The sequence below is a fragment of the Arachis ipaensis genome, chromosome B3 (assembly GCF_059453495.1).
Source record: "Arachis ipaensis isolate K30076 ecotype BB chromosome B3, ASM5945349v1, whole genome shotgun sequence".
NCBI lineage: Eukaryota > Viridiplantae > Streptophyta > Magnoliopsida > Fabales > Fabaceae > Arachis > Arachis ipaensis.
The window spans coordinates 27,978,891-27,991,792 of record NC_142438.1 but is presented as its reverse complement, the minus strand read 5'-3'; the positions used below and the strand labels follow the sequence as shown (position 1 = coordinate 27,991,792).

At 28.0% G+C, this 12,902-nt stretch overlaps 1 protein-coding gene and 1 pseudogene across 2 annotated transcripts; one reads left to right on the top strand and one right to left on the bottom strand.

Moving 5' to 3' along the window:
• The first annotated feature begins 1,133 nt into the window (after window positions 1–1,133).
• On the top strand, window positions 1,134–1,898 carry LOC107632825 (monooxygenase 2-like; annotated as a pseudogene).
• Window positions 1,899–4,592: 2,694 nt separating this feature from the next.
• Window positions 4,593–12,613, bottom strand: LOC107632827 (G-type lectin S-receptor-like serine/threonine-protein kinase At4g27290). Of its 2 annotated transcripts, none has more exons than XM_088507211.1 (8): window positions 12,012–12,613; window positions 10,025–10,765; window positions 8,294–8,407; window positions 6,215–6,363; window positions 5,913–6,123; window positions 5,577–5,814; window positions 5,343–5,493; window positions 4,593–5,238 (listed from the first exon to the last, which is right to left on the bottom strand). In XM_088507211.1, exons 1-8 carry the CDS (start codon window positions 12,598–12,600, stop codon window positions 4,939–4,941), a joined length of 2,493 nt encoding a protein of 830 aa, XP_088363337.1. In that variant the 5' UTR covers window positions 12,601–12,613; the 3' UTR covers window positions 4,593–4,938. The 2 variants fall into 2 exon arrangements, with proteins under 2 accessions (XP_088363337.1, XP_088363338.1); XM_088507212.1 differs by having other exon boundaries at window positions 5,049–5,238; window positions 5,339–5,493.
• Between the last annotated feature and the right edge of the window lie 289 nt (window positions 12,614–12,902).

Here is a 12,902-nt window from a genome sequence, read left to right as displayed (position 1 = left end):
ATTTAGAAGTTAGAACCATCACTAAATGCCTTTATTACATACTTGTCAGAGAAAATCTACACTAGTTAGTGAGCTATCGAACAATGATCTCTACATTGTTTGTCGGTAAATATAGTAACCCTTTTCTTATTCTCATCGCAAGATTTTTATTTTATTGTGTGTATTATGTAAATAGAGAGACTTATAGTATAAATTTAAGTTGAACCTACTAACTAAACTAAGCTTCGGTACCTTTGATCCTCTTGCTTGAAAGTTGAACTAAAGGGTAATGTGAACCAAATCAAGCTCAACTGATAATAATTATAAGAAATAAAGAATAAATAGTAATATAAGCATGATGATTTAAGTAATGTTTCATTTTTTTTTTTATCCTTTTTTTAAGCACAAACAAGATCACTTTTGGACTGCTCATTCGTGATTCCATTTTCTAGGCTCATTTGTGATTAAGTATTTATATTTTTACTCTTACATGTAAGTTATAAAACACTGCTGGACTGCTCCCCAAATTCTGCTTGTTGCCGCCACCGTCAATCCTCATTTCAGCAACCATTTGAGCTTCAAAACAAGTAGGATTTTCTTATCTATATCTTAATAAGTGAATGCATGTGTTAGATTATATGTTGTACTTGATTTTATGCATTATTGTCAAGAATTATTTGATCTCTTCTTCTTCTGATGTATCCTTTTCAATTTGTTTTCGAAGTCCAAAGTCTCTGCATTTAGCGTTAGTCGTTTCACCACCAAGCAGATCTTTGAATCCACCTCTAGTTCAATGTACAAGCCATATGTGTCCAATTCGAGTGCGCTAGCATGTCAAGCTCCAATACAAAGAGTACTGGAGGATCAAGATCACAGTCACAAATTTCAATTATAGAATGAACTATTCACAATGAAACTTTGTTGTTCAGCATCTAAATTTTGACAATGTGACACAGGTTTTTAACTTTAAGTACAAGCCACTAACACCTTATGAGAGCTTAAGTAAGTTTTTCTCTCTCACATGATCATAGTCCTAATCCCCTAGATGGTTTAATTTCTCGAACTTGTATCGGGTTCTTTCTTGGTACTTGTTGGTTTTAACACTAAAAATTATTATCAGCTGAGCTTGATCTAGTTCAAATTATCAGCTGTACAGGATGGTGGTGAAGTCTGAAGATGGCAGAGAACTACGCTTCTTCACTTTCAAACAAGAGAATCAAAGGTATTCGGGCTGGATTCAAAAATCTCAAGCTTTCTTAATTTACCTTTTGGTGGCTTAGTTTATACTATAAGTTTCTCTATTTATCAAATGAATAAAGAAGGGGTATGCTACAGCCAAGAGGTGCAAGCTGTGGAAAGGCGAGTACTTTTGGAAACTTTAGCTGGCCAGCTCCCCCTGGATATGATTTAGTTTTCTTCAAAGCTAGCAATGATTGAATCAAATCTAGATGAGAAACCTTGTTGGAACTTGCAAATGAGTCTAAGCTTCTTGCAAAGGTTAGTAGTACATATTCTGGTTTAATTAGCTCAGTTCAATTCGTCTTAGCTATTCATATATATTGATCCAAGAATGTAACAAAAAGTAGTAGTAACAACAAAATGAGTAATTAGTTATGTGATTGAAATATGATGGCAAATTATTCTCTCTGACAAGTTAATCTTATGAATAATTAGATTTTGATAAGTTGTGATGTGATTCGATCACCAAAAGCAAAGTGGATGGGGTTTTCTGAGGTAAATTACATTGGTCACTGTGTTTTTCGTGGACTTGCTTCTTATTCAGAAAGATAGTCTTATCGACCAAGAGTAAATTATATCTATGGTACGGTAGAGGGGTGCGTGCAGGATATGTACCTGTTTCTCCAACAAAAGTTTACTGGTTCATCTACTTCAACAATTCATCCTCAGGTCATAAATGATAGCTCCATACATAATTAGATTATCCATATAGACATATTATACATAATTTTGTATTTAATCATGTAAGCATATTGAAGAAATAGAAAAATTAATTTATTGGACCAATTTTAATGTTTAAATATCTTGGGTTTAATTTGTAAAGTGGGTGTAGAATATGTAATTAAAGAAAAAGATTTTAATTCAATATTTTGTGCATTTAAATGTTACTAAAGATCTATTGTAATATTTTTTCATTGTTAGCAAAGAAAATCTTTTGTAACATTTATTAGATTATTGCTATAGAATATCTATTGTAACATTTTTTAAAGTGTTATTAGAACGACTTATTGTAACATTTTTTAAGTGTCACATAAAATATCTATTGTAATATTTTTTTAAGTGTTACAAAAAAATATCTATTGTAACATTTTTCTAGATGTTACAAAAATTATCTATGGTAACATTTTTCTAAGTGTTACAAAAAAGATCTATTATAATATTTCTTTAAGTGTTATCATGAATGGTTTATTATAACATTTTTCATAATATTACCATAGAATATCTTTTGTAATATTTTTACTAAATGTTATTAAATCTTTAGAAAAATGTTAGTAAAACTCTTTAATAACAGAGTATATTTAACATTTGTTAAAATATTACTAATATACGTAGGTAACATTTTAATATGATTTGATAATCTTTTTTAAATATTAATAAAAGTCATATTAAAACTAATTTCTTAGTATGGTTGATGTGTGGTTTTTATCTCTTATATGGAGGGAGTTTCAATGTTAAAATTTTTGGGGTTCTTATTTCTATTTTTTTATTTTCTGTGCAAAATTTTTTTTGTTACATTGGCGTGTGTTCACTGTTGTTATTATTTTAGTGAGTGGGTATTGTTCTTTTTTTTTTTCAAGTAAAAAGTTGTGTATTTTATTCCTATCAAATTAAACAAGAAATAAGAGTAGCAATGTAAAAGAAAAATTTCCAAATGGAGTTCAGCTAAAATTTCCAAATGCCATTGTTGAAATGCTTGCAAATTGGACGAGAAATGAAAAATATTAAAAATTTTGAAGGGAAAGAAGAGGAAACAAAGAAAAACTAAATGAAAAATGTCAATTCTAATATATCCAATTATTTCAAAGAACTAAGCACATCTTAACATTTCAAAAATGATAGATTAGGCCCCTTCTTTAGAATAAATATTAGACGCATTCATTCCTCCTCGTGTCTTCTTAATGGAACTTACTGAAGTGGTCCGTATACACACATGTAAGATAAGTTCTATGGTGTGGATGGAAAAAAAATTCACACATGTAGATATTATGTGACAAGCTTCTTAAATGAATACGTTTTGATTGGCCATAGTCACAAATTCAGCTGATGGGACACTAGGTCAGGGAGAAGCAGCAATTTTACAGTTGTACTGCACATTGTAGAAAAGTTAATAAGTGTAATTAGATGCTAATTATTTTTGGGCTATTGGGACTATTAGGTAAGTTTTATTCTTTTCTGTGTATGTGGCCATGAGTGGGTTTTGGGCTTGGTCACAATTTTTTATGCAAGTGTGCAGAAAAAAGCTTTTTTGTGGATAAAAATTAATCAAAAATAGCATTAATAAGAAACTGGGCTAAAAATTTTTTGGACTTGTTTGGGTTAACCGATTTTTTAATTTCCAAGAAATGTGGCTAAGCTTCTCTCAAATCTGATCCTAATTCATTATAAACCCATTTTATATACCATCCTTGTAAGATACATCCCCACACGACTTGCACCCACATTTCATGCGAGTGTCTACTACTGTTCACAATAATATAGTAACTGTTAATATTAAAAACATTAATAAAAATAAGAACAATAAGAAAAAAATTTACAAACTCATATCTTTATTCGGATGAATAAAAATATAAACGAGAAAAAGTGTTAAATATCTGTATTTATTTTTTTAAGGCCTTTCATAAATATTATAATAAATTACATACTCATAACAATTTCATTTACATTATTAATATGAGATACGTAATGTTTAAAAGAAATTCTCTATTTTTATAGTTCACTGAAACTATGCAAATTTATGCTATATAAATAATTACTAACAACACACTAATAAAGGATAACATTCAAAAAATTATAAAAATATTATTTTTCTATCTTAAATATAATTTTACTCTCTTATTAGTAACATAGTCACATATTTCTTTATTTATTTAATTTTTTAGGTTAAATATCAGAACAATACACTACATCCTTTTGTTTTCTTTTTCCATTTAACAATATATAATCCCTTCCATCTTACGAGAACACCATAACAAAACTTAGCCACATTCCTTGAAAATTAAAAAACCGGTTAACCTAGACAAATCCAAAAAATTTTTAGCCCATTTTCTTTTTAAAGCTATCTTTTTGTCTAATTTTTATCAATAAGAAAATTTTTTTCTGCACACTTACATAAAAAATTGTGACCTAAGCCCAAAACCCACTCATGGCCACATACATAGAAAAAAATAAAACTTGCCCAATAGCTCCAACAGCCTAAAAATAATTAGCATCTAATTACACTTATTAACTTTTCTACAATGTGCAGTACAACTGTAAAATCACTGTTTTTCCCTGACCTAATGTCCCATCAGCTAAATTTGTGACTATGACCAACTAAAACGTGTTCATCTAAAAAGCTTGCCACATAATATCCACAGGTGTAGATTTTTTTTTCCATCCACACCATAGAACTTCCCCACATGTAAATAGTTGTTTGAAATGGGATTAAATGATAGGGACCAATTGGTCCTAATCCGCATAACAATTTATATGTGTACACCCTAATAGATACATCACTAAGTTAATAGGCCACATTATATGGGTAAGGACTATCATGTCTAACATTTGTTTTGGACAAAATCTTATATAGATATATAATCAATAAAAAAATATATTTTTAATTCAATATAGTGAATTTTGTAAGAATTATACAAATAAAAAGATGTGACATAACAATTTCTTAAAGTTAGATACACTTTGATCCTAGCCATATATACATACATTATTTTATAACTTTGGTTTTTACCTGCCAGTTAATAAGGTTATGCTAATTTCATTATTTGAACTTGGGTAACTTGTGCATGAATTTGCTTCAACATTTTCCCTCCTAGTGAAAAAACCAGGCTCTTTAGGCTGATCCAATTCCATCTCACTACTTAACATTAGAACTACTGAGGTCATATTAGGTCTATCTTCTGGACAATGTTGTACGCACAATAGAGCAATATGGATGAAACGCAATACTTCAGATTCAATGCATGAGTCTTCAATGTTTGGGTCAATTATTTGGAAAGCATTGCCCATTTTCCACAGTGCCCATGTCTGAATTAATCATAAAGAAGTTAGTAAGATTAAGAATCATATTGTGTTAAATTTTGTCATGCATTGATATATATATACATATATAAAACATGAAGAGTACCTACATGATCAATGAGGTTAAGGGATGATTGCTTTGCATGGGATCTTCTATTCTTTTTCCCACTTATAATCTCTAGCAATAAAACGCCAAAACTGTAAACATCAGATTTTACCGAAAATAATCCATCAAGGAGATACTCTGGTGCCATGTATCCACTGTAAAAAAATCATTCAAAATGTTAAAATACAATGATTATCATGATAAACAAAATGATGTATACAGTTAATTAGACACTCACAAAGTTCCAACAATTTTATTTGTACTTTCTTCGTTTTGCTCTCCTCTAAAAGGTCTAGCCATTCCAAAATCTGATATTTTTGAACTTAAATTATCATCAAGTAAAATATTACTTGCTTTGAGATCTCTATGTACAATCCTCAATCGAGAATCTTGATGAAGATACATAAGGCCTCTAGCAATTCCACCTATTATGTGATTGCGCTTTTGCCAGTTTAGCAATTTTCCTTTGCTATGATCTATATTATCCAAGGAAATCAATAAGCTTATGAAGTTATACTCGATATACTCTTAAATATTGTGAATAGTAAATCTTAGTATTTATGATGTTCCATACCGAAAATGAAGTAATCTAAGCTACCGTTGGTCATGTATTCATAAACTAGCATCTTCTCTTGTCCTTGAATGCAACAACCAATAAGTTTTACAAGATTTCGATGTTGAAGTTTTGCAATTAGTTTAACTTCATTTATGAACTCAGAAAATCCTTGTATTGAACTCTTTGATAGTCTCTTTATAGCAACTTCTTGTTCATTTGCTAATTTTCCCTGCAAAATCACATTCATATGAGTAATAATAATAATATTTTCCTTTTTTTTTTTTTGTTTAAAGTGAGTATAGGAACTAAGTTCGAATTACCAAATATACTGGTCCAAAACCACCTTCTCCAATCTTATTCTTCACTGAGAAGTTATTACTAGCAACCATAATTGCTGAATAATTAAGCAATGGAAGATCCAAATCATCTACATAACTTTCATAATTATCTTCTATCTTCGATGACTTTTCTGAAAATTACGAAAAAGTCATCAACAACATTATGAAATACAAGGATTAAAATGTCATTTGGCCTATATTTCAATGCATGATTTAAAAATGGAAGAAGTATACTTGTTATTCCTGAAATTTGCTAAAAATTTTAATTTTATTCTCAAATTTTAATTTGTCTCAATTTTATTCTAAAATTTTTTTATTTGCATAAAATCTACTCCTAGTGTTAATAACTTCTAAATCATCGATGGACATTAGTAACATGACAAGCAGTATCACTAATGTGGCAATAGAATGAAATGTCAAATACTGTTAATTCAATGGTAAATTTTATGATGTCTTTTATTATGATGCTTAAATTATCTAACACTTTTTTTATAATAAAAAATAAAATATATAAAATAAAAATAAAATATTTAAAATTTATTAAATATTATCTATTTATTTTTTTAATAAGTTAGAGATAATAGACACCATAGTATTGGTTACTTAGCATAACCCATTCACTTAATCCAATAAACCATTTGTATTATGTTGTCAAAATAAAGTGTCATTTTTTTCTCTTCTTAGTGACAAAGAAACTGCAAGAGAAGAGTGTGTTTCAAGTTTCAACGCCAAAACAAAGAGCATTGTGGGAAGGAGTCGATGCCGTTAAAGAATGAGCTGGGGAGACGTCGGCGAGAGAACAGAGAGCGAGGGAGACAAAGCCTTTGACGTCGAGGAAAGAACAGAGAGCAACGGCGAGAACGAGCGAGATGCCATTGGCATCGACAAGAGAACGGAGGCGCCATTCATTACAAGGTCGTTTTTGTTTATTCAGTTTGTGTCATCACTTCATTCGGTCTCTAAACTTGCATTGTGTGAGTTAGTGTTTTTTTATTTGGTAGGGTAAAGTATATTTTTTTTTTTCTTTAAAGTATATTATAAGTTTAAAAAAATATTTTTAAATTTTATTTTGTTTTAAGTTTATTTTAAAAACATTTTATTTGCATCAAATATATTCTAGTGATTAAATTTTTAAAAATTTAAGACCAATTTAATAACAATTTTTTAAAGACAATTCTCAATACAAATAAATTAAACATATTTTTTATGTATTATTATTAGATTGGTTTTAAATTTTTTAAAAATTTAGTTGTCGGGATATATTTTACACAAATTAAAAATTTTTGAAATAAAATTAAAATAAATTAAAATTTAAAAATATTTTTAAAATTTTTGACAAATTTCGGAAACTAAAAAATATATTTTATCTTTTTTCTTATATTTGATTGTTGAATTTGAAATGTATAACTGAGGTTTTGGGGCTTTGCTGGGTTTTGCATGCTCTGTTTTTTTTTTTACATGATTAATGACTTTGTTATGGAGCGTTTCTAATGCTGTCTTCTTTTTTGTTTTTAAAGAGAATAGAGAAGAAGACACCAAATAAGAATTTGGGGTTTAGATCGGAGTTTTTAGTCTTTATCTTTTCTAATAAAAAGATAAAAAATATTAAAGAAATGTTATTCCACTCAAACACTATCTTATCACACTATAGACACTACTTACTACATTATTTATGTCTGTTAATGATTTAGACGTTATTAACATCACAATAGATTTGATGCAAGTAAAAAATTTTTGAATAAAATTAAAACAAATTAAAATTTAAAAATAAAATTAAAATTTTGATAAATTTTAGAAACAAAAATTATACTTTATTCTTTAAAAATATATTAGCGCAAGGACGACCTAACAGTTAGTATGAAAAAGTTTCATGTTGTGTAAATATACTAATATAATTAATATAAGAGTTGATACTAATTTCTAATTAATGGCTAATACTGAATGATTATTTCTTTAGTGTGATACGGGAATTCGCTGAAAGCAGAAATATCATTTGTAAGATTGTATATAGAATTGATGCAAGCATTTTTAAAGACCTATGAGTAAAGTGAATAATTTTACCTGCAATTTTTTTCCTGAATCTGTAGGCAGAATAAGTAGTTACCGAAATAATTGCTGCGGCAATTGTGGTTCCAACTATTATTTTCATTCTCTTTTGTCTATGCTCATCAGCACCTTCATGGTTGAATTTGATCAAAACAAATAAGCTATGGGTCAAAACTTGAAATTCCGTTCTAAAGACTAGCTTTGAATTTTCACACTTAAAAAGACAATATTAGGGTCAAAATTTGAAATTTCATTCTAAAGACTAGCTTTCAATTTTCCAAACCGTGGTGGATCAAAGACCGTTTACTTAAACTCGTGGATTTCAAGAAAATTTCATAATGAAAGTAATTATAAAATTCCATTATATATTCACAATTAGACAAAAAAATTACTTATATTCATTTTTTCTCTAATAAATAATGAATTTATGATGCTAAAAATTAAAATACATTAAAATTTTAATAATATTTCTTCATTTTATAAGTCTAATTAAAAATATTTCTTGTGAAATTATATCTTTCGACAAATTAGAAACCGTATGTGAATAAAAATAATAAATTCAAAAGTTTACAAGAATACATGAAAATGTGTATGAATTTATTGATTTTAGAAAAAGTTTATGGGGCTAGCACTTTTATTAAAATCTGTCTGGTACTTAATCACTAAAAAAAATGAGTAATTTTACACCATTAAATATAATTTCATACTATTAAAAATACTAACAATAATTAATTGATAGTTACAAATTACAAAATCTGCTAAACCTCTAACACTCTTCTTGATTTTATTCAAACTTGAATTATTAATAACAATAATATTAGGAGATAATAATTTAAAATTATCTAATGTAATATCTATAACAATTACATATTTATTATATCTGCATATTACTCAATTATTATAGTAGTAATTAATTAATAAATATAAAATAAAGTAATTTTAGACCACTTTAAACTGATTTTTTTTAGTATTTTTCAAATATTTTATATTAATAAATTAAGAAAAATATTATGAACCAACACATTTTATTAATATTTCATTTTTATATTTATTAATATTTAAAATTTAGTGTTGACTGAGTATTTAAAAGTAATAGTTTAAGAGTCCTAGTTTAACGATCATGAGGCAAGCAAGTATCTTAGACAAAATAAACATTTTTTAAATAAAAAAAAGAAGTTAATAGTTAAATTAATTCTTAAAATATAGGATATTTTTTACATTTGTTCTTGAAAGATTTTATTAATCAAATAAATCTTTTGAGAATTACGAATTAATCATATTTATTTTTCAATAATTTCATTAATAATTTTGTCAATAATTGATGATATAAAATTTTAACTGATGATATATATTACACCTGACATATTTAATTTGACGCTGATTATATATATTTATGAAAATCTATTAATTTAGTTGTTAGGTCATATTTGAAATAGGGTTTATGTAATTGAAAAAATTGACTAAATTAATAAATTTTTATAAATATATTTAATAAATGTCTAATTAAACATGTTAAATATGATTTATGTTATCAATTAACATTTCACATAATTAATATCGTTGATATTAATTGTTAATAGAGTGATTGAAAGATAAATATGATTAATTTATAATTTTTAAAGAATTGAAAAAAATTTTTTAAGGATAACTTTAAAAAAAATTCTATCTTTTAGAGATTAATTTAATTATTAACTTAAAAAAAATTAGAAGCATGCATGAATTTCAAGTGAGTGAAATATTATTTACCCAATTCAGAAGCACGCAGTCGGACGTATAGGTCCTGTCCACCATCAGGAAACAGTTTGATATCAATTAAATCATGAAACCACATGACACAGCCTTGACCACCTGCTCTTATATCTGAGTTTGTATAAGCCATGCATGAACAATTTTCCAAGCAAATGGCTCTACATTTATTCAAATCAATATCCTTATACACCAAAGTATATTCAGTATCTGGCACTTTCAATCTCTGCAAAAGCACAAACCCATCACCATCCTCATTGGTACCATTACTATTGCACCTTATTGGATGGTTTCTTTCACATCCTTGGGACCAATCCATTGAGTTCCACTTTTTGGGAAACTTGGGCTTAAACCCTTTCAAACACTCACACACTGGTGATGAAGTTATGCTACAATATCCATTAGGACCACACAGTCCATAGGTATCACAATAGTCCCCTGGCAAAGTTGAATAAGTCCTCCAGGATTTATCGGCCTCCGACCAAACGTAGCGAGGGCGGCCGCCCGCGCTCTGGTTAAGCACTGCGATGGTTGTTAGAGAAGGGTCCTTGAGGGTCCATGTGTAGTAAACTTCTTCAGCAGTGGAGACGAAGTTGAAATTAAAGATTGGATTGGATCTCAGTTCTGGCATGCCACTGAAACGCAAGCCGTTCCAGGGTCCAATTCTGTACATCTTTCTTGTTCTCTTCGTCATATACACTTCAGGGTAGCTGTACCGCATAACACTCCAAGAAAAGTCACCTGTAATGTGCAATCAATTTCAATACAAAAACCATCCCAACCAACTAGGGGTAATTAACTTAGAGCCAAGAAAAACAAGTCTATAAAAAAAAATAAACGTCCTATTATTTTAATTTTTCAAATTTTAAAATAAAAAATAAAAATTATTTTTTAACTAATTAACTCTAAATTGATTACACTTTAATTAATTTTCTAAACTTTTTTATAAAAAAAAGTCTGTATAATTAATAAAATTTATTATTTTTTATTAGTACTTATTAACAAAAATTTTTATATTAGATTTTAAATTATAAATCTTGACAATATAAAATTAAAATATTAATTTAAAATATTAATTCTTAATGTTTCTCTTTTAATATTAAATACTACACTGTATGACAGGGAAATATGGTAATTTTATGGAAATTCTAGGAATTGATCTAGGGTCGATAATACTAATTTTATTCGTAGATATCCGACTTAACTCAATTTATTTGAATAGGATTTAGAGAGAATTTAAATTTGTAAATAAAATTAATATAAAATTTAAATGCTATTCTATTCTATTTGGCCGATTGCTAGCCCTAGTTGAATTATAGTCATGAGAATCAGAACTAGTCAACATGGGTAAATTGATACTGTTTTCTAAAAAAAATATCAATTTTAAAAAATTATTAAAATAAAAAGAAAATTAATTTTTAATATATATATATATATATATATATATATATATTTATATATAATATAATATTTTATTATATCTTCCTTAATTCTGTCTAAATTTTAGTTGAAGCACTACATTTTGTAACCTCTAATTTTACTGTTTTAAAAATTCAAAAATCAGTTTTCTGTTGAATACGTGTTTAGTATGTAGTTGTTATGACTAGTTTTAACTGAAATTTTTCATTTAGTTTAGTATCCTAAAAGTTTATAATATTTTATGCTTTTATCTTTATTATTAGTTCATTCTATGTAATATTAACATAATAATAAAAAAAATTAAACATTTAATATTAGATAAAATAAATATCTAAATTGATTTTGAAAAAAATTCCAAAGATTAAACATTTTGATTCAAAGAATTTTTTATTTAAAAAAAAAAAAAGATTCACATCCAGTTGTCTTTAGGTAGGGTTTATAATCGAAAATTTTATCCAACAATTTTCGAAGTAAAAGTACCCAAAAATTACTTTGGACAATATGAGATAAAAACGAATACATATTTATTACGAGTCACAAAAATCAATTATTGTATATGTAACATTACCTGGTTCTGGATTATCATCACTCTTCCAGGCTGTGATCTTCCTGTTGAAATTTCTTCTAATGTCCCATCCCAGTTTCATCCCTGCCAACATTGTATTTGAAGGGTAGTCAAAGCTCTGCCACAAATAGCGTTGTGGGTTTGTATCATTCTCCTCTCTTATCACAAGATTGCCGGAATCAAGAAGCTCCGCCACCGGATTCCGCACTGCGGTTGCCGGGGAACTGCTCATTGTTTGCCATACAAGAACGTTCTTGTGAGTAAGAACCAAGCTTCCAGTGCTTTTAAGTTCTAAAATGGGAGGGGTAACAGGGGAATAATCGTTGATGGGGTCGGCACCGTTCGCCACCCACACAATGGTTTGGATTGTGATGTTGGCGTACCAAATTCCAAGGTAGCGTTTGTTGGATTTTGTGAAGAAGCCAAGTTCAAAGGTTCCTTTATCTTTGGAAACTATGGTCTTGCCGTCACCGAGGCATTGGTTTGGGGTAATGATGGAAGTGTTCATTGCATTGGATTCATGATGAAAGAAGGGAGTGGCAATAACTAATGTGTAAGCAATGATAGTCCAGAAAGAAGGATTGATCTTCATTGAGTAGTATATACTATATACTTAGTTATTGGCACCGCTATATTATATAGTGATAGAAGGAAAGCTATTTTAAAGGAAAAAACTAGGTAATTACTAGTTTGACATCAACGGAGAAACTTTAGGTTTTGAATAAACTGGTCTAATTAATATGTTTGATTAAATTATTGATATAATATACGTCAAAATTGTTCTTTTTGTCAAAATAATTTTTTAATAGAATAAAATAAAACATTTTACTAAAAAATTTTTGAGTACTGATGATTTTATTTTAAAATATGCAAACAAATTCAACACTTATAACC

What these genes read in the sequence shown, in the direction of transcription:
- LOC107632827 (XM_088507211.1), bottom strand. Translation starts at nt 12,600, where the DNA reads ATGAAGATCAATCCTTCTTTCTGGACTATCATTGCTTACACATTAGTT. An exon ending in TGATGATAATCCAGAACCAG is followed by an intron (nt 10,766 to 12,011) that starts GTAATGTTACAT and finishes TGCACATTACAG; the next exon opens with GTGACTTTTCTTGGAGTGTT. An exon ending in ATTCAGGAAAAAAATTGCAG is followed by an intron (nt 6,364 to 8,293) that starts GTAAAATTATTC and finishes CGTAATTTTCAG; the next exon opens with AAAAGTCATCGAAGATAGAA.